The sequence below is a fragment of the Trichechus manatus genome, unplaced genomic scaffold (assembly GCF_000243295.1).
Source record: "Trichechus manatus latirostris isolate Lorelei unplaced genomic scaffold, TriManLat1.0 scaffold00072, whole genome shotgun sequence".
Taxonomy (NCBI): Eukaryota; Metazoa; Chordata; class Mammalia; order Sirenia; family Trichechidae; genus Trichechus; species Trichechus manatus.
This window is the reverse complement of record NW_004444008.1, coordinates 374686-396870: the sequence shown is the minus strand read 5'-3', so window position 1 is coordinate 396870 and position 22185 is coordinate 374686. Positions and strand designations below refer to the sequence as shown.

The 22185-nt window shown below is 50.7% G+C and overlaps 1 protein-coding gene across 1 annotated transcript in view; it reads right to left on the bottom strand.

Moving 5' to 3' along the window:
- AHRR (aryl hydrocarbon receptor repressor) overlaps window positions 1-22185 on the bottom strand; it is a 103856-nt gene continuing 81671 nt past the window's right edge. Inside the window, exons 5-10 of the mRNA XM_012556635.1 lie at window positions 15811-15940; window positions 14426-14562; window positions 10727-10926; window positions 3310-3371; window positions 2876-3014; window positions 1-1057 (exon numbers count right to left, since the gene is read on the bottom strand). Coding sequence (XP_012412089.1) covers window positions 1-1057; window positions 2876-3014; window positions 3310-3371; window positions 10727-10926; window positions 14426-14562; window positions 15811-15940 — 1725 coding nt within the window. The remainder of the gene's footprint in view (window positions 1058-2875; window positions 3015-3309; window positions 3372-10726; window positions 10927-14425; window positions 14563-15810; window positions 15941-22185) is intronic.

Genomic DNA, 22185 nt, shown 5'->3' with positions numbered 1-22185 from the left:
CTACGGCAGGAACATGCACTCCGGGGCTTTGGGCGGCATCAGCGCTGCCAGGGCACTTTTGGGGAGCATCCCCGGCACCCCACCCTGGCTGTGTTTGGCCCACGGCAGTGAGTCCAGGGGTTCGCTCTTGACGACGGGCGCGGCCCCGGGCGCCCTGCCGTCGCGCCGCAGCGGGCACGGACAGCGCGCACCGGGCTCCTGCTGCGGGCAGTGGGCAGGCTCCGGCCCGGGAAGGCCGCACATGCGCTCCAGGCAGGCGCAGCCGGCTGGGTAGGAGGGGCTTGGTCTGGCCGTGGCCCTGCAGTTGGCGTGAGGCCCCAGCACGCTGGGCCCGAGGTGCGGGGTGTAGGTGAAGTGCCTGGAGTCCGCGCATCGGGGCAGGTGCGCCGGGAGGTCCGGCTCTGTCTTCAGGTGCATCCTGTTAGGGAAGCTGACCGGCTGTCTCTTGGCCAGGTCACTGGCTCCCAGCCACACCTGGCTCCGGGGCTTGGGGTAGCCTTCGGCTGTGTCCTCAGAACCAGAATCATTTTCTACTTTGATGGGTACATCCAGCGACATCATTGGGTTGCCCAAGGCTCTCGGGGGCACTGGTGCACTTCGCAACTTGGCATCCTCGGCAGAATAGCCCCCCGTGGGGAATCGCTGTGCCCCGGAGTGGGGGAGGTGGCAGCTGGTGAGTGGGGACACCAGGGCCTGGTCGCAATCCCGCCAAGGTCTGCTGGTCCGGCCACAGTGGGCACTGGGGGGGTGGTCCAGCGGGTGGGCGCTGGGTGCATTTCTGAAAGCAGCGCTCCCACTAGCATCGAAAGTGCCCTGGACGCCCGCGTAGGGGACGCAGGTGCCTCGGGGCTCGGCGCACATGGAGAACGGGCCATTCCCACAGGGCTGTGGCTGCAGCTTGGCGCTCCTGCCCTGGCTGTGCCTCTCTGTCGTCCAGCCAAGATGCCTCATCTTCCCGGCTGCTTCCAAGCGGCAATTGTACAGGTGTACTTCCCTTTGCCCCCTTGCTCCCGAGGAGCTGCTCAGCATCCTCCCATGTGCCTCTTCTTCCCTGTCCCTGCAGGGAAGACAGCCCATTAGACAGAGGAACGGGGCAGCGGACCATCTGAGGGAGGGCCCTAAACTAGGCCCCACCCTACACTACCCCATTTATCCCACATTACAGCCCCAGGAGGCTGGTACTGCATCCCGGTCCTGTGTAGGAACTCTCCCCCAGTGGCCCATCCCCCACCTCCTCCAAAGCCAGCCCTCTGCCATGGCACCAAGCTCTCCCACCCACCAAGAGTCGCCTGGCATTCATCCTGGCAACCCCATGGGCATCAGAGCAGAATTGTGCTCCATAGGGTTTTTAATGGTTGTGATCTTTCAAAAACAGATTGCCAGACCCTTCTTCTGAGGCACCTCTGGGTGGACTCAAACCTCCAACCTTTCGGTTAGCAGGTGAGCACATTGACCATTGGCGCCACCCAGGGACTCCAGCATTCTTCAACAGCAACATATGTTTAGTGGGGACACACTGGTGCTCAGCGCTGTGCTGTGGGTCCGAGGAGACGCCGGCCCAGCCTTGCCCACGAGGAGCGGTCATGTGACGACCAGCAAGCTCCAGTGGCCAGTGCCCAAGAGATCCCACTCTGAGAAACAGTCCTAAGGCCGCCTCAATGTCACCTTTCTGCTGAGGGGTGACTGCATATTTCTCACAATTGTTTAAAAGATTTCCTCCTGTTTTTTTGGCCTGTTCCATGTTGAGGCAGACAGATGGTGGCGGGAATCAGAAATTCAATGCTCTGGACCGCAGGCGAGGCCCAGCACTAGCCAGGTTCAGCCCATGAAGCCAAACAGCACAGGGCAGACCTGCACCAACATCGCAACGGTGAGCGTCTGAGGGAAAGGACGCACAGCACTTATTCACTTATCCAGTATCCTTACTTCCCTTGCTGTTTCTTACAACTGTTATAACGATATGCTACCAGAGTCAGGCATATTTCTATAGGAAGTAGGGAAAAACAAAAGAAGAGAGGACAGAAAAGTGGCTAGCCAGGGCCGGCCCTGAGCCCAGTGCTTCTTGTTGATTGCTGTCGAGTTGCTTCTGACTCATGGTGACCCCCTGGGTTTCAGAGCAGAACCCCATAGGGTTTTCAAGGCCTGAACTTTCATAAGCAGATCCCTAGGCCTGGCCTCCGAGGCACCTCTGGTGGGTCTGAACTGCCACCCTGTCGGCTAATAGTCGAGTGATTCCCAGGGGCAGATTAACCAGTAAGCACAGTACGCACAGGTTTACAGTTAGCAAGGGATGCACGGGCTTAACTGTCTTTACTTACTAATCCGTAGTGAACAATTTCACCTGGGTTTCACCATGGCTTTGCTGTGAATAACAGGTGAGATTGCGCACTACAGATTAGTAAACCGACTTAAGCTGTGTGTACCTTGCCGACTTGGTAATCCACCCCTGTGACACCCCCCAGGACTCCCTGTGCCCATACAGGCCTTGTGAGTCCATCCCAGCACTCTTTCTGACTCAGCCTGAGCCAAGCCTGGGATCCTTCCAAGCACAGGTAGCCTCCAGGAGAGGCAGGCCAATGGGAGGGTGTAGGTGGACAGGGCTTCAGAGCAAAGCTAAGATCCAGTTGAGGCCCGCGTCCTCCTCCCCATCCGATGCGGTCCCCACAGTGTGCAGTGCCAGCTCCTCCGTGTGGGACATGTTGCAGTAGAGAGTGAGGCTGGTTGTCGTGTTCACAGGACGAGCATGGCTGGACAGACCAGGGACTTGGCCAGTCCCCTTTTTCTTTCTTCTGAAGCCTCCCCCCACCCTTAGTTTGGCCCTCGGCTGTGTCTTAACAAGGGCCGGAGCAGGACAGCGTCACCTGGCCCCACTTACCCTGCAGCCCCCTCAGGGTCAAGGACGAGGTCGTTGCCACCAAGGCACAGGCATGGGGCCCTGGCCGGAGCCCGGGCCCAGCGGTCGGCGTCCGCGTGCGCTCTGAACACCGGGATGCCGTTCTCTCCATTGCTCCTTCCTGTAGAGATTTGGAGAGGGGAAGGAGCCGTCCCTGCGAGCCGTGAACAACCCGGGACCTGACGTGGCTTGCCACCCACCCCAGCACACCTCATGGCATCCCCGGGACCGTGGGGCAGGGCGCAGGCATGGACAGTCACCCCCACAGCCAGCAGACATGACATCCCCTCTCCCACACGCACCACAGAATAAGCCAAGGTTTCCAGGGGGCAGACGGAGCTCTTCATAAAATGATGCCAAGAGACGAACACATTTCCCCCTTTTGAAAGAGATTAGAGAGTGAATTTAAAAATTACCTGCAATGTTACTGGGCTTTCCGTGCAATTCTGATTCACACAGGCTCGGGGTAGCTTTTGCCCTGTGAAGAACAAATAGCAAGATCACGTGTAAATTAAACCTGTATCGGCTACATGAATTTTCACCGTATCACTGTCCAGCCAAAGAGACGAAGGCAGCCATGGCTACATGAATTTTCACTGTATCACTGTCCAGCCAAAGAGACGAAGGCAGCCATGGCTACACTCATTCAGTTCTTCACAGCTTGTAAAGCCTCCTTTGGTTATAGATTTTCTGAATCATGTCATTTTCCAGGTCAATAAGGGCTAAAGAATTTAATTCAGAAAACAAATGTACATACATATAGAACGACTTTTAGTGCTTTTATTTTTTTCTGGAAAGGCCATAATGAAAATATGCCACACAGTCCCTGTCAGAAAAGGTTGTGAAAGACTCCAAAAAGATGACTGCTTGTCTTCCGGGGCTGCTTTGCGCCATCCAGGGCAACCCTGTCAGGTGATCTGAGCCGTGGGGGGCCCCCTGCATTGCTAGGGCTCAGAATGAAGGACTGAGACACATGTATTGAAGGTTAGCTTCTGAATTCAGTCCAGAGCAGGGTGGTGGTAATTCAAAAAGCCTAGGAAGCCAGGAGTCCCTGGGTGGCGCAAACAGTTAATGCGCTCAGCCTCTAAGAAAGGTTGGAGATTTGAGCCCACTCAGAGGCTCCTCAGAAGAAAAGCCTGGCAATCTTCTTCAGAAAAATCAGCCTTTGAAAACTCTGTGGAGCACAGTTCTGCTCTGACACATGTCGGGTCACCAGAGTTGTAATCAACTCCACGGCAGCTGAGGAGGAAGTGTAGAAAATTGTTTCTTTTTAAAAATGTTGGGTAGCAGTCAACATTCTCCCCTTAGCCCTTTTTTTCCCTCCTTCTGAGTTTAATAATATTGTTTATTATATGGTAACTAGTATTTAAAACCCTAACCCATTACCCGCTAGGCAATTCTGACTCATAGTGACCCTATAGGACAGAGTAGAACTGTCCCATAGGGTTTCCAAGGCTGCAATCTTTTTATTAAATTTTATTTTTTAATTTTTTCCCATACAAAAATTTATACATACATTGTTATGTGACTCTAATTGCTCTCCCCATACTGTAACAGCACGCTTCTCCTTTCCACCCCTGATTTCCCATGTCCATTCAACCAGCTCCTAACTCTCTCTGTCTTCTCATCTTACCTCTGGACAGAAGCTGCCCGTTCTCCTGTATCTACTTGAGCTAAGAGGCACACTCCTCACGAGTATCACTTTATGTCCCATAGTCCAGTCCAATCCCTGTCTGAAGAGTTGGCCTTGGAAATCATTTTAGTTCTGGGCTGATAGAGGATCCAGGGGCCCTGCTTCCCAGGGTTCCTCCAGTCTCAGTCAGACCATTAAGTCCGGTCTTTGAGTTCTGCACCCCTCCTTTCTCTGAGTTCTGCACCCCTCCTTTCTCCTGCTCCATCCGGGACCCTCTGTTGTGTTCCCTGTCAGGGCGGTCATTGGTGGTAGCTGGGCACCATCTAGTTCTTCTGGTCTCAGGCTGATGAAGTCTCTGGTTTATCTGGCCCTTTCTGTCTCTTGGGCTACTACTTTCCTTGTGTCTTTGGTGTTCTTCATTCTCCTTTACTCCAGGTGGTTGGGACCAACTGAGGCATCTTAAATGCCTGTTTGCAAGCTTTTAAGACCCCAGACACCACTCACCAAAGTAGGATGCACAACATTTTCTTGAAAAGCTTTGTTATGCCCGTTGACCTAGATGTCCCCTGAAAGCTTGGTCCCCAGACCTCTACCCCTGCTACTCTGTCCCTCAAAGAGTTTGATTGTATTCAGGAAACTGCTTAGCTTTGGTTTAGTTCAGTTGTGCTGACTTCCCCTCTAGTGAGTTCTGTCCTTCCCTTCACCTAAGATAATTCTTATTTACTATCTAGTTAGTAAATAACCGTCCCCCTCCCTCTCCACCCTTGTAACCATCAAAGAATGTTTTCTTCTGTGTTTAAACCTTTTCTTGAGTTCTTATAATAGTGGTCTTATACAATATTTGTCCTTCTGTGACTGACTAAATTCACTCAGCATAATGACCTCCAGCTTCTTCCATGGTATGTTTCACGGTGTCAAGGTTTGAATTATGTCCCCCCAAAAATGTGTGTATCAGTTTGGCTGGGCCATGATTCCCAGAATTGTGTGGTTGGCCTCCATTTTGTGATTGTAATTTTATGTTTAAAGAGGATTAGGGTGGGATTGTAACACCACCTTTACCCAGGTCACATCCCTGATCCAATGTAAAGGGAGTTTCCCTGGGGTGTGGCCTTCCCTGGGGAAGCAAGCAGAGGGTTGGGGACCTCATATACCATCAAGAAAGCAGTGCCAGGAGAAGAGCGCGTCCTTTGGACTGGGGTCCCTGGGCCGAGAAGCTCCTAGTCCGGGGGAACACCGAAGAGAAGAAGGCCAACAGAGAGAAAAAGCCTTCCCCTGGAGCTGATACCTTGAATTTGGACTTTCAGCCTACTTTAACTGTGAGGAAATAAACTTCTCTTCGTTAAAACCATCCACTTGTGGTATTTCTGTTGTAGCAGCGCTAGATGACCAAGACACGTGGCTACATCATTGTTCTTTATCGTTGCATAGTATTCCATTGTGTGGATATACCATAATTGGTTTATCCATTCATCCGTTAACGGGCACCTAGGTTGTTTCCATCTTTTTGCTACTGTGAACAGTGCTGTAATGAACATGGGTGTGCATATATCTTTTCATGTGACAGCTCTTATTTCTCTAGGATATATTCCAAGGAGTGGGATAGCTGGATCATATGGTACTTCTACTTCTAGCTTTTTAAGGAAGCGCCAAATCGATTTCCAAAGTGGTTGTACCATTTTACATTCCCACCAACAGTGTTTAAGTGTTCCAGTCTCTCCACAACCTCTCCGGCATTTATTGTGTTGTGGTTTTTGGATTATTGCTATCCAAGGCTGCAATCTTTTACAGAATCAGAATGCCACATCTTTCTCCCACAGAGCAGCTGATGGGTTCGAACCGCCGACCTTCTGGTTAGCAGCCGAGCACTTTAACCACTGTGCCACCAGGTATTCAGTGCACTGTTGTTGTGATGATGTGTGTTACGTTGTTGTTAGCTGCTGTCGAGTTGGTTCCGCTTCATAGCGACCCCGTGTACAACAGAACAAAACACTACCCCATCCTGCACCATCCTCACGATCGTTGTTATGCTTGAGCCCACTGTTGCAGCCACTGTGTCAATCCGTGTCGTTCAGGGCGTTCCTGTTTTTTGCTGACCCTCTACTTTACCAAGCATAACATCCTTCTCCACGGATGGATCCCTCTCGATAACATGTCCAAAGTATGATGATGTATGCAAACCCTCACATGCCTTACTTCATGTAATCCTCACGAAAGCTTAACAGTGAGTCTGAGCACGCGCACTCTGCCAGGCGCGGTTGGCGCCCCGTCTGTCCCCACACCTTTCTGTCCCTACACCTGCCTCCCCCGCCAGCAGCGCCCCCAGCGCAGCAAAGGCAGCAGGCGATGCTGTTCTGCGCACGGGCAGTGAGGCCTCGCGAACATCGCGCCTTGGCCGTGTTCTGCGCTTCCCCGCACGGGCGCCAGGGGGCGGCGGGCCGCTCTCCACGCAGACCTAAGTGCAGAAATTTTCCCTTTTGCTTATTTTTAAGACTGGACAAACATACAGAAAAGAGACAGCTCATTAAATGAATTTCAATTACGAAAGTAAAGCGAAAGCAGTTTAGAAAACACAGGAAAGAAAAAGACTCCTAGACAGTAAATGAAGATGAAGAATACGTCAGAGCAGGAGGGGGCCAGTAGGGGCAGCGAGAAGGTGGGTGTGGAGGGCCGGGGACCCAACCCCTCCCGGCTGTCTGAAGCTGATTCCGACTCATGGCGACCCCTCGTGTGTCAGAGTACAACTGTGCGCCACAGAGTTTTCTTTTTTTTATTGTTGTGCTTTAAGTGAAAGTTTACAATTCAAGTTAGTTTCTCATACGAGAATTTATACATACATTGTTATGTAACTCTAGTTGCTCTCCCTATACTGTGACAGCACACTCCTTTCCATCCCTGATTCCCCATGTCCATTCAACCAGCTCCTAACCCTCTCTGCCTTCTCATCTCACCTCTGGACAGAAGCTGCCCATTTAGTCTCATGTATCTACTTGAGCTAAGAAGCACACTCTTCACGAGTATCATTCTGTTTTCCATAGTCCAGTCTAATCTTTGTCTGAAGAGTTGGCCTCTGGAATGGTTTTAGTTTTTTCACAGCGTTTTCAATGGCTGATTTTTCAGAAGTTAGACCACAGGCCTTTCTTCTGAGGATCCTCTGGGTGGACTCAAACCTCCAACCTTTTGGTCAACAGCCAAGCACATTAACCACTTGCGCCAGTTCAAAAGGTGTGTGGCACTTTAAGCCTTTTAAGATTACCTCTAAGGAGCCCTAGTGGTGGTTTGAACCCACCTAGCGGCTCAGCAGGAGAAAGACCTGGTGATCTGCTTCCACAAAGATTACAGCCAAGAAGACCGTAAGGGGCAGCTCTACTCTGTCACATGGGGTTGCTGAGTCCAGAACGACTGGGCGGCACCTAACAACAGATTACCTCTGTACATGCAGGTGCAGCTCCACGCACAGTAACCCCTAGGCTGTGCACACCTCCATGTTCTAGCTCAATGGTTGTTAGTTTTCTTCTTAGGGTATTTCTGTTTTCCTCCCTCATATTTTATGACATTTTGTGTGTTTACTGCAGGCTCAGCCCTGGAAGCCTCCCTCCATCTGTGCACAGGATGGGACCTGCAGCAGAAAGGTGGGAACTCGTCCCTGGAAGCTGGCCGCGCACCGACTGCAGACAGCCGCAGAGGCCCTGCCCCGCCACAATGAGCAGAAAGTAAGGCCTGCAAGAAACCAACGCACAGCACAGGCAGCCTTCCCACAGCTGCAGCTGTTGGTCTAAGTGGTAATTTTAGAGAGGTAAATGTGAATTATGGACATTGAGAAGGGATGAAGAGTCACACTCACAGAAGGGGGGGACTGGCCAAGGACTGAAAAGGCAGTGGTGAGGTGGGGCCTGGGGGATGTGCACCTAGTGCCCACCCAGCTGGCACCGCCCATGATGGTCAGATGGGGTCAGCCCTGGACGGGGTGAGCAGGAGTCCCCCAAGGCTGAGTCACAGAGTGGCCCCGTGTTCCTCCTTCGACGTCAGCGGGTGCTTAACAAGGGTCCCCACAGCATCTTTGGGATCTACAGACAGCTTGTGGCTGAGAGGTGGGTACTGTTGGATGTGACCTGTCTGTGGGTGACATGCTGAGAACAGAGATAACACACGCTTACCAAACTGAAGATGTCCAAACACATACACACAACTTAAAATGTAACCCCAGTGGAAATAAATCAAATGAGCGAACGTGCCGGATGGTGTGCAATCCCAGATCGAACTGTCTGGAAGGCTAGAACCTGACAAGGCTGGAATTTAAAAAACTGGAAGTTAAGTAACGCAGATAGATTCAGAAGCACAGCACAGACGAGACATAGCTAAACAGCAACAGAGCCTGCAATTTAAGACAACAGGAGGACAAGCCTGTCATCATACGTGGCATTAACACAGGTAGTACGCTCGGAACGAGAGGCGACCGTCTCTGCTGACTCTGCGCTGCTCGGTCTGCTGTGAACCTCCCTGGGCACTGTCTTTTGAAGGAGCTGATCACTAACTGTACACATCAGAGGAAATGCAACCTGGATTGGGGAGAATCTGGGAACCACAGCCTGGGAGTAAGGCAAACAGAGCTGAGACCGTATAGCTAGGGAAAGGACAGAAATTACATGGCGTAAGATTTCAGGTCAACACAGAGAAGAATTTTCTGGCAAAGTTTTGTCTGGACGTGGAATGTTAACTGCGCGAGGTGGTGAGTTCCCCGTTTCTCCACCAGTGTGTGCGGCCTCGTCAAACTGCTCTTTCTGGGCGTTGTGCAAAAGATACACACCTGAGTTAGCAAGCCAAACCACACGTCTGCTAAGATTTCCTTCCAACTCGGTATTTAATTATCCCATTAAGTGGAGGGGTCCCTGGGAGGCACAAACGGTTAAGCACTCCACTTCTGGCCAAAAGATTGCCTTTTCCAACCCACCCAGAGATGACTCAGAAGACAGGCCTGGAGATCTTCCTCCGAAAGGTCACAGCCACAAAAATCCTACACAACGTGGGGTCTACTCTGCACACGGGGTCACCGTGAGTCAGAATTGACCCCATGGCAACTAACAATAACATGAAGTGGGGAAGCCCACTGGTCAAGGCGAGAAGCGGGGAGCTATGCACCCGCATCCTAGACAGTTCAAGCTCACCAAGCAGGGGGGGCGAGTGGGGCGAGTGGGGACAGGGCTCCCAGGAGGAGGCCAGGCCTGTGGGTCCACGGCCGTGCAGCAATGCAGGCGTCAGAGGCACACGTGAGGAACCCGGAGGGCCCGAGAGGTGTGCACAATCGCGATGCCAGGGGTGGGCGGTGGGTGAGAAGCAAGGTGCTCAGCACTCACGTCCCGCACCCACTCCTGAGTTATTCCTTCCAAGCTGAGGTCAGGTCACGGCTGCCGTAGCCCCTCTCAAAGTCCCAGGGAGCTAGGCCTGCTGGGGGAGCAGCCATCCAGGGCAAAAGGGGGGCCAGGAACAAACGGCACCTGTGACAGGTGCAGGAAGGGCCTCACAGACCGGCTGGGGAAGATGGAAGTCACACCTCAGACGTCCCCAGCTGCCTGCCCTTTCACAGGTGCTTCCCCATCAGAGAGGATTTACACAAGTGCCTCTGAGCGACACCAGCCCACACAACACAGGCCTGACCCACCCAGAAATCGCAGAAGGACACTGCCTGGGAAACTTAGTACAGGGTTTTTCTACCGCCAGGAAGCTAGAAAGCTCTGGGGTAGTTCAGGCCGGACAGAGTTGGCAGAAGGGGCAGTGTGGATCTTCTGTCTTGGCCATTTCTCCCAGCAGTGGAATGGGTTTGCTTCTCCCTGTGTGAAAGGAGGGACTGAAGACAGAAGCAGAGGCAGAAGGCCAGTTCCAACACCCACCCCCACGGCGAGCAGCTCCAGGCACTTCCCTGAGGCCAGGCCGTGGTGGAAGATTCAGGGCTGAAGCCATACAGGCAGCATCTGGCGCCACGTTTTGAAAATACCAGTTTGAAAAGTATTACTTTTTACTAACAACTGTTGCCCACATGATTCACTAGCTTTAAAAACACCGAGCCTCTCGTTTTATCTGTGTTGAAAGTGAAGACGGAACATACAGGGAATGCTGAGGTGTGGAGGCATCTTCTAGCAGCAGTTTGAAAACCTAAGTGGCAGTGAGCAGCAGCGTGCACGGCGATGCCCACAGGCGGCTCTTACTTGGTGTCCGTCGTGGCCCCAGCGTCCGCCCTGGGCTTGGCCCGCAGAAGAGCAGTCTTCATCCTCATCTCTGCCACAGAGGGCAGAAGAACTGGCACTGCCACGCAGAACAGCGAGAGCCGGGGTGGCAGGACTGTCCCCGACGGTGCCTTCTTCTTCTGCCCAAACAGGAACTTCAGTTTTCCTTGAAACTGCATTGTCTGATGTTGCAAAGACAGAGACGAAGAAGCAAGTTAGCAACATGGTCAAAGGGCACGGTGGCCAGATGCCTGACAGTGACTGGCATTATCCGGGAACATAGCCATGGAGAGGACACCTACCCTGATCACTCTGCGGATGAGCGAACACTTAGGGCACTGGTAATACTTAGTAAGGTTCTACAAGCAGGGCCATCCCAGGGCCTTCGAGTAGCTCACGGTTACTCTGGAGTCTCCTTAACGTCCTTTAGTTGACAAGTGTGTTCCCGTGTGTGCATGCACGGTGTGTGCGTGTGCTGCCGGCCCACATGCAGGCGTGCATGAGACTGCATCTACCCGGCTGTGGCCAGCCCACCACGGAGCCATCAGCCAGATCCCTGGCAGGAAGCTGCCAAAGCAGACTGTCTCTGAGGGCTATGTCAGCATTCACTCCACGTCCAAATTATTATCCTACACTCCTAGTGATGAAACTTAGGAACAACAGGATTTCATTTATCTAGTGTGTCATGTGAGCTAAAAAGCCAGCAGATTATTTAGGAGCTTGTTATAAGAGAAAATAAAAGGTTTCTCTGTAATGGGAAGGCTGACCTACAATTGGGTTAGTCACCAAGTGCCTGCAGGGTGTTTGGCCCTTGATGGAAGAATGATCCTGCAGCATGGCCCCACTCTTCCTGGCCTTCTGTCCATCCATCCATCCATCCGTCCATCCACTCATCCTTCTGTCTTTCCATCTTGCCTTCCATTCTTCCCTCTATTATCTATCCCTTCTCCCTCCCTCCCTTCCTTCCATTCACATACCCACCCACCCATCCATCCATCCATACATTCATCCTTCTGTCCGTCCTTTCTTCCTTCCATCCATTCTTCTGTTATCTATCCCTTCACCCTCCCTCCCTCCCTTCCTTCCATTCACCTACCCACCCATCCATCCATACATACATTCACCTTCTGTCTTCCTTCCTTCCTTCCTTCCTTCCTTCCTCCCTTTCTTCCTTCCATCCATCCATCCATTTGTCTGTCTACTCATCCATCCATCCATCCGTTCACCCTTCCATCTGTCTGTGGATTTGTTCACTGAACAGACACTTGCAGAGCACCCACTGTCTGCCAGACACGTGCTCGGTGGGAGGACTCAAGGCAGTGGTGTGCTCGTGAGTGTTCAACATCCAGCTCTCCAGGTTCCAATGTCTGTGGTGTAAGCACTCCACCACGGCTGATTTCAAGCTACCAGGGTGACGTCAACAGCACTGCAGAACTTCTGCAAACGTAACAACCTGCTCTCTTGGGCAGCACAAGCTGGCTCTGTGGGTCAGCACCTTGCCCAGATGTGGAAGCAGCATTTCTCACAGCCACAGGGTGTCAAGCTGGGAAGGGGCTGTGAGGCCACCCAGGGCCACCGTGTTCCAACTCCTGGCACCTTGTCACAGTGCATTCTGGGAGTGCAGTGCTGTGGAGTGACCGGGTTTCATGGAAAAATAACCCGACACTGGCTGTGTATGTTTTATTGCAACATTTTAGCTTCAAACTAATTTCTCTTGCTCATTCCCTTTATTCAGTCCTTTATTTTGCAGTTTCATTTTTATCTATATTTCAGTCACTGCTCGATTGTCCAGTAAATTCCTCCCGATCTGTGTCATCTGGAAATAAGAGTTTTCAGTTAACCTGGAACAGATTACCCAATTTTTAAAAAATAAGTAAAAACATTCTTTATTAGCCAATGAATAGTAACTACCTTAATTCACACAAAAATTAGTACAAAATACTGTAAAAATGAAAGCCAATAACATCTTTTATTTTGATACTATTTTACCCTAAATTGTATGTGTTAATCAAGTGCCTAAATTACACCTGAGGAATCACCTGCGTCTGTGGCAGCAGAGGATCTAGGATGGACATGGGACACGGAGGGCGTTTCTTCGTAAAGCCCAGCGCAGGCCTGGCAGCCTTTCTGCTCCTGCTGGCTGGCCAGCCGTGCTCTCGCCAGCTCTCCCGACCACGCCCCTGCTGCCTCGTTCCTGAGATCCCACTTGCTGCTCCCCTGCCACAAAGGTCACACGGTGCCCCACACAGTGTGGGAAAAGCGTGCTCGCAGGGCACTGAGCATTTCATGCCTTCCCTCTGACCAGCTGCTTCAACTCCCGCCCTCAGGAAGCACCAAGGGTTCTAAGGCTCGCCATCCAGCTGGTGAAAAAAGCTCAGCCTTGTTCCTGGCCTTTTCCTCCTGCTTAGATGCCAGACGGAGCGCTGGTGGCTCAGTGGTTAAAAGTTTGGCTGCTAACCAAAAGGTCGGCAGTTCGAATGCACCAGCCACTCCTTGGAAGCCCTATGGGGCAGTTCTACTCTGTCCTTTAGGGTCACTATGAGTCAGAATCAACTTGACAGCAATGGGGTTGGGTTTTTTTGGAGATGCCAAATGGTGTAAAATGTGCTGCCCGGCCCAGTGAAGAAATGGTGAACTATGAGGAGTGGGAACCCCAGGGGTCTGTTGGCAAGAGAGGAGTGAAAGGCTGGAAGCCGGGGTCTGGGTTGGCCATGCTGTGGTGGCAGTGCTTTCTGCCTCTTCAGTCCTTGGCAGGGTGCACTAATGATAGCCCTGTGCTCCACAGGACGTGTGGTATACTTGGAACGGAACCTCGTAAAATTAACTTTAAATAAAGTCACAATGGAAGCTGAGTGTCACATTGCATAAAAACCTACCTCAGATTTTTCAATATTTTAAAATATATTTGCAGGCAACTGATCAGGCTCAACCTATCTGTCTGCAGCAGATCGAAGTCTGTCCTCTTACTCACTCACACGTCGCCCCCGGGCCTCCTATATCCGGGCTCTGCACTATCAGGGCACCTGTGTTAGGGACTGAACTGAATCCCCGAAAGATGTGCTGAAGTCCTAATGCTGTGCCGGTGGACGCGACCTTGCTGGGAAGAAGGGTCTTTCTTAGAAGATGGCCAGTTGACAGGGACGTACCAGAACGGAGTGCGTCCTGACCCAGTGTGAGTAGTGTCCTTATAAAAGAGGGGGCAGCCACAGAGACACGGGGAAGACAGACCCCCGAGAGAATGCATCTACAGGCAGCAAAGGAAAACAAGGATGGCCTGGAGCCACCAAAGGCTGGGCGAGAGGCCTGGAGCAGTTCCTCGGGAGAAATCCCCACAGCCGACACCCTGATCCCGGACTCCCAGCCTCCAGAACTGAGGCCATGAATTTCTGTTCTTCAAAGCACCGACTTGTGTACTTTGCTGAGGCAGCCCCAGGAGACAGTGTGTGTGGAGACTTCTGTCAGTGAGCTCCTCACGCCCCTCCACCACCGGGAGCGCCGACGGCGGCACCTGGCGCACGTTGCGCACGTTACCGGAGCCACCGGTGGCGCAGTGGGTCAGCGGCCCCTCGGCGCAGCAAGTGGACCCAGCGGCAGAGCACACGTCCCAGCCCCTGTCCCCCCCTTCCTCTATGGCAGGGCAGATGTATTCCCAGTGACTGGTGACCCGAGACCCTGACTCACCAGGAAGCCCGAAGTGCTGTCCAGCAGGCAGCGCACGCGGCACACGAAGCAGCGCGTCAGAAAGGCGGCGAACTCGGAAGGCGGGCCGGCACCCGGGTCCTGGGCCTGGAGCAGCCTCCGCAGTACGGCGTCGTCTCCTGCCCCTGCAGCACAGGCGAGGCCCGGAGGGCGGCCGAGGAAGAAAGCACACAAAAAACGCCCGATAAACACGGGGCGCACGTGTGACAGCGAGAGGCGAGCACGTCTCTTCCCTCAACGCCCACCCGCGGCCCCGCGGAGGCACCGGGCCAACAAGCTTTGTGTCCATACGCCTTGCCTCAAGGCGGTCGTTTCCACGACCTATGTGTGCGTTTGGTGTCGTGTGTGGTCGCTGCAGTTGACTTTTTTCATTCGACTCTACGTTTCTAAGGTAAACTGTGCAGCTGTATGTATGAGTTATGGTGGACACTTCTAGAATTGTCTGAAATTCTCTGGAAATGTGTCAAAGGGCCAGGGAGCCGCTCTGTGCACTGGACTTACCCAGCAGAGCATCCCTGAGGCCTCAGGGACCCCAACCTGCCTGTCCCCTTGCAAGGTGAAGACGCTCGTTTTCGTCTGAGGTCAGTCGAGGAGAAGGAGGCCTGCCGAGCTGGCCTGGGCACAGAGCCGCCTCTCTACCAGGCAGGGCACGGGCTGTGGGGTGAACCTGGTTTGCAGGGGGTCCTCACACAAAGGGGCACAGGCTGGGTGGGTGAGTCTGGGTTTACAGGGGGTCCTTGCACAATGGGGCACGGGCTGGGTGGGTGAGCCTGGGTTTGCAGTGGGTCCGTGCACAAAGGGGCACGGGCTGGGTGGGTGAGCCTGGGTTTGCAGTGGGTCCGTGCACAAAGGGGCACGGGCTGGGTGGGTGAGCCTGGGTTTGCAGGGGGTCCTCGCACAAAGGGGCACAGGCTGGTGAGTAAGCCTGGTTTGCAAGGGGTCCGTGCACAAAGGGGCAACCATCCCTCAACAGGCAGTAATCTCTCAGGGGCTCTTTTTAGATAAATCCAATGTGGACCAGAGAAATTTCCAGAAGATGCGCATTTTGGCGGAGAGTTTGCAAAACAAGGGACAAGCCCTGCAGCTTCTCAGGAGGTGGTGGGGGGCTGTCTCTCAGCACAGAAAAGTAACCAGCAATACAAATGCTCCCAGAACCAGAGCAGGCTGTGGGACCACAGAAGGCGGGAGGCGCGCGGGGAGGCGGTCTCAGCGGCAAAGGGCAGCGGTCTCTGAAGAAGGTGGCAGGGTGCTGAAGGCATGGTGTAAGGCAAAGACTGGGAAGCGCGTGGAGCAGGCACACTTGCCTGCGGTGTTCCAGGTTTCCACGTGCCCTCCAGCCCGTCACCCCACGACACACCTGGACCCACCTGTCTCTGGGAGTGTGGGCTGCCCTAGTGCTGCCGAGGGTGGGTCCATGGCCCAGTGCAGCTGTCGGCAGAAGTCCTGGCGGTCGTCCACGTGGATGTAATCGTACACGTTCTGGTGCATCACGTCCGTCTGAAACACGGCAACACGGTCATTTCAGCCTCGACCTAATGAATGTGCACGCTGTATCCCAAGGTTGATACCTGCGAGAATTCCCACGTCTACCAGTCAAAAGCAAGTCACAGCCATGAAGACAAAACACTCCCTCCTGGAAGGCTCTTGACAGAGCCAGAGAAGGGCAGGACATGCTGCTGACCCCTTGCCCTCAGCACCTCGTCCCACCCCCGTCCACCTGGCAGGGCCTTGGGCAGGTGACCATCCTCTCGGAGGTTTGAGTTCACCCAGAAGCACCCTGGAAGATAGGCCTGGTGATCTGCTTCTGAAAGGTCACAGCCTTGAAAACCCTCTGGAACAGTTATAGTCTGCACACGTGGGGTCGCCACGAGTCGGAATCGACTAGACAGCAGCTAACAATTTCCTCAAAGCCTCTTCTAAAAGGAGACCACCGTCTTTCTCAGATTGAAGTCCTTGGCATCTCCTCTTGAGTGCCAGGCTTCCTTGCTGCAGCAATTCTGTTTACTCCCACATCAAATCTTCATCAAAATTTTTATAATTCAACTCCAGAATCTGTCATTTAACAATACCCACTTCATCTTCTCCCACTTTATGGCTTGGGTTTCCATGCTCTTAATGGACTCTAATGTAGTCTGATTCATCCATCCCTTCCTCATGGAGAGGGTTCTTTGTCCTGTGTTAGAAATCTTTCCCCACAGACCTCCTAACTATCCTTGTTACCTTCTAGAGGCTTCTACAGTCCATCTGATACTTTGTATGTAATGGTGTGTAGGAGTCAGGATTCCTTTTTTTTCCCATATGGATCCAGTTGACCTGGCACCATTTATTGATAAGACCATCCTTTCCCCACTGCCCTGCAGTGCCACCTTTATTATAAATCCTGTGTCCCCATGTACACGGTCAGCATGTGGACTCTGGATCCTGTTTTCTGGGTCTCTTTGTATATTCTTGCACTGATAACACACTGTCTTAACTAACCTAGTTTTATAGTGAGTCTTGATCTCTGGTGTTGAGCCCCCAGTCATCATCATCGCCTCCACCCTCTTCCTCCTCCTCTTTCTCTCCTCTTCCCCTCTCCCTTCTTTTTTTTTCCTAGATTGTTCTTGGCTACTCTTGTTGTTGTTAGGTGCAGTCGAGTTGGTTCCAACTCATAGCGACCCTATATACAACAGAACAAAACACTGCCTGGTCCTGCGCCATCCTCACAATCATTTTTATGCTTGAGCCCACTGTTGCAGCCACTGTGTGAACCCATCTAATCAACGGTCTTCCTTTTTTTCACTGATCCTCTACTTTATCAAGCATGATGTCCTTCTCCAGGGACTGGTCCATCTTGATAATATGTTCCAAGTATGTGAGACAAAGTCTCGCCATCCCCGCTTCTAAGGAGCATTCTGGCTGTACTTCTTACAAGACAGATTTGTTTGTTCTTCTGGAAGTCCATGGTATATTCAGTATTCTTCACCAACACCATAATTCAAAGGAATCAATTCTTCGGTCTTTCTTATTCATTGTCCAGCTTTCACATTGTCCAGCTATTCTCAGGCCTTTGCATTTCCATGTAAATTTCAGGATCAGCTTGCTAAATTTCCACCCAAAGAAAAGTTGTTCAGTTTTTATTGTAATTGCATTAGCTTTAGAAATCAATTTGGAGAAAACTGACATCTGTATAATATTGAGTCTTCTAATTCATAAATTTGGTCTATCCCTCCATTTATCTAGACCTTTAATTTCTTTAAATAATGTTTTATATTTTTTGTGAGGAGATATTGGTAATAGAGAAAATTTGGTAGATTTATTCATGGGAGTTTGATGTTTTTTAAATCCTATCATAGATGGTATTTCCCCCTGTGGTTCTGATTAAAGGAAAAGATTGTACTAATCTGTGAGCACTAGGTGGGTATAATTCCCACAGTAAATTAATAAACTGGCATTGTGACTCGAACATTATTCTCTCTAATCTCTGAAGAACTCCCAGAAGGTGAATCCCACCAATGCCCTCTCTGGCCAGCCCAGTGGTCTCCTAGATGCCCTGACCATCATCTCACAGGCCTTCGTCCATCAATGAGAGCGACATGTGGGATTAGCATCCAAGTGTGGGCTGTGGTTTAACCGTAACAGGAGACAAGCGAACTTGGAGGAGGGCACAATAAAGTCAGAAAAGATGTTTCCGATTGTTATGGACTAATTGTGTCCCCCCAAAATGTGTGTCAACTTGGCTAGGCCGTGATTCCCAGTATCGTGTGCTTGTCCACCATTTTGTGATCTGATGTGATTTCCCTATGTGTTGTAAATCCTAACCTCTGTGATGTTAATGAGGCAGGATTAGAAGCAGTTACGTTAATGAGGCAAGACTCAATCTACAGGATTAGGTTGTATCTTGAGTTAGTCTCTTTTGAGATATAAAAGAAAGGATTGAGCAGAGCAACATGGGGACCTCGTGCCACCAAGCATGAAGAGCCAGGAGTGGAGTGCATCCTTTGGACCCAGGGTCCCTGCACTGAGAAGCTCCTAGACCAGGGAAAGATTGATGACAAGAACCTCCCTCCAGAACCAAGAGAGAGAGAAAGAGAAAGACTTCCCTTGGAGCTGGGGCACTGAATTTAGACTTCTAGCCTCCTAACCTGTGAGAGAATAAATTTCTGTTTGTTAAAGCCATCCATTTGTGGTATTTCTGTTATAGCAGCACTAGATAACTAAAACACTGATTAAGGATGAAATGTGAATTTGTTTTAGGTTGAGGAAACAAAGCTCTGTACCTTAATAACTAGTGTGGCACGTCTAACCACCCTTAGTCTCTCTTGATCTCCTAAATTCTGATTGTTCTGATGTCAAGAGAAACAAATGCTGAGAGAAATGCAAGAAAGGGGGAGAGAATAACATAACAACTGTTCAAATACTACAAAAATAAACACTGCTTTACTCAAGTAAAGGCGCTCTTTATTTTAACTTTAAACCATTACTTACGGGGTTAAGAATAAAAACACTCCCAGTATTAACAAGCTGCTCATTCCAGCAGTTGTCGCTTTTACCTTTCTGGGCAAAACTGTGTATATATCATTAACCTTGCCCATGGGATTCTTGACTGCTCTGATCAACAAGCTGTAACAGTCCAGGCTGGGTCACACCGGGACAGCGTCCCTGAACTGCTGACCTTTGAGAGAAGGGACAACTCCCTGAAGCAGTAAAGGTCAAGAGCAACTGAAATCTACATCTAAACACCCATTTATTCATCACAAAGAGGATTGAATGCGACGGTGCTGAAACAAATGTACTCAGGTTGTGATAGGAAATAATTGCTTCCTGACTGTTTGTGAGCATTTTGCATAAGAAGCTCACAATAGCACAGAGCTGTTCTAATATTTTCATGAAATATTTTGCATAAACTAGAGGCAATGCCTGATTTAATGACATTTGGAAACAATTTCCTTATAATATAAAGCAAAACCATTTTACTTCTAAGGCTTGGGGGAGAATAATCAAGCTCAAAGAAAGTAAAGGTCTAATTATCAAGTTCAGACCTGGACTCAAAGCTGCCCTGTACACGTCTCCATCTGTCACCTACACCAAAATTATGTGGGGAAGACCATCAAATGATGGCTAAAGAAGACAGCTCGTGGAGTGTCTGAAGAATTTATGGGGCAACTCAGGATAGAGTGATTAGAACAAAAAGTAATTTTGAGTATGTAAAAGGTAGAACAAACAACTTATTTTTCTAGATTCAGACCTGCACATGAAACCACAGGGTAACAAGTTACAGAATGTGCTATTTTGGGTGCTACACCATAACCTCGTGTCTGTCCACCAGCAGTCCTGGGAGCCACTACCCGACCAGCACCATGCAGTTCCTGTGAGCCAAGCAATGGGTTTCGGGTGTACCAGGAGCAAACGGCAAGGCAGGTATTGAATCCAGGCAAAACACCCAGCTGATCGACTCTTTACTAATGCAGTGAGTATGGCTGAGGCATAAACAAAGTCATCTGAAGAGCAGATGTCAATGAAATGAGTGTACAGGGAGAGTACAGTGGAGAGAAAGGGACTTCAGAGCAAAGCCGACTGCCTCGGGACCGCTTACTCCAAGTGCTTGTCAGAAACACTTTTAGGAAAGAGAGACATCATTTCAGCAGGCAGATCTCCTCAAGATTGGGTGCATAATCAGGAGATGAATAAGTATCCAACAATAGACAATGGTGACACAATACTTGGCAAACATTTGTAATGTCACACATTGAAGAACAAATTCCAATAAGCAGCCAACAAGAGAACAATCTTGGGCTGGCCTCTCTTCTTTTGTAGGGATTGTGGATTGTGGTGATGGTGAACATAGCGATGGCTGTGATGGCGATGGTAGTAGTAGTGGTAGAGGTGATGATGGTGGAGCTGGTATGGTGGTGGAGGTGGAGGCGGTGTGGTAGAGGTGATGGTGATGGTGGTAGCGATGGTGGTGATGGTGGTGGTGGAGGTGGAGGTGGTGATGGTGGAAGTGGTGGTTGTGATGATGGGGATGGTGGAGGTGGTGGAAGTGGTGGTGGTCATCATCGTCATCACGGAGATGATGGTGGTGGAGGTGGTGGTGGTGGAGGTGGTGATGGATGTGGTGGTGGTGATGGTGGAGGTGGTGATGGTGGAGGTGGTGATGGTGGATGTGGTGGTGATGGTGGAAGTGGTGGTGATGGTGGAAGTGGTGGTGGTGATGATGGTGATGGTGGTGGTGGTGATGGAGGTGGTGGTGGTGATGTTGGAGGTGGTGGTAGTGATTGTGGTGGTGGTGGTGATAGTAGTGGTGATGATGGAGGTGGGGGTGGTGCTGGTGGTGCTGGTGATGGTGGTGGTGGTGGTGGTGATGGGGGTGGTAGTGGTGGTTGTAGTGATGGTGGTGGTAGTGATGTTGGAAGTGGTGATGGTGGTAGGGATGCCACTTGTGGAGTGTCACCAGGTGCCAACTGCTCTCCCAAGCACTCTGCATATAACTCATCTGGCCCCAGCAGCAGCCTGGGAGGTGGATCTATTGTTACACCCATTGTGTAGATAAAGAAAATGAGGCACAGAATGGTCGCATAACTTGCTATGATGGCCAAGCTGAGTCTCAAACCCAGCAGTCATACCCCTGAGTGATGCTCTAAATGCTGTGCTGTGTCTCCAACATGGTGGCCAACCTGGAGTACCCCGTGGAGGTCATGGATGGGTGCACTTTATTCAGTTTCACCCAGGGCTTCAAACCGGTTCTTTCCAGCCTGACCCCCTGCTTAGAATTTGCATTTCCACCCCAGATATACTGAATCAGAATCTACATTTTAACAAGATCCCCAGGTGAGTTAAGAATACATGTACAGGTTCCACATGAGCACAATTGAATGTTCTGGAATTCCTATTCTTCCCACTGTTATCCGTAATTTGTTATGATCCACACAGTAGAATGTCTTTGCGTAGTCAATAAAACCCAGGTAAACAACTTCCTGGTATTCTCTGCTTTCAGCCAAGATCCATCTGACATCAGCAATGATATCCTTTGTTCCATGTCATCTTCCAAATCCAGCTTGAATTTCTAGTAATTCCCTGTCAGTGCGCTGTTGCAACACTTTTTGAATGATCTTTAGCAAATTTTACTTGTGTGTGATATTAATGATATTGTTCAATAATTTACACATTTGGTTGGATCATCTTTCTTGGGAATAGGCATAAATATGGATCTCTTCCAATTGGTTGGCTAGATAGCTGTCTTCCAAATTTCTTGGCATAGACGAGTGAGCACCTCCAGCACTGTATCTGTTTGCTGAAACATCTCAATTGGCATTCCGTCAATTCCTGGAGCCTTGTTTTTTGCCAGTGTCTTCAGTGCAGCTTGGACTTCTTCCTCAGTACTATGGATTCTTTTGTATGTGTGTGTGTGTGTGTGTGTGTGTGTGTGTGTGTGTGATTTAGATGAAAGTTTACAGAGCAAATTAGTTTCTCATAAACAGTTAATACACAAACTGTTTTGTGACATTGGTTGCCAACCCCTCAATGTGTCAACAGTCTCCCCTTCTCCACCCCGGGTTCTTGTTTCCATCTGTCCGGTTTTCCTGTCCCTTCTTGCCTCCTCCTCTTTGCTTTTGGGCTGGTGTGCCCATTATTCCATATACATGATTGAACTATGAAGCATGTCCCTCACTTGTGTTATTGTTGGCCCTATAGACTCGTCTAATCTTTGGGTGAAGGGTGAACCTCAGGAGTGATTTCAGTACTGAGTTAAAAGGGTGTCC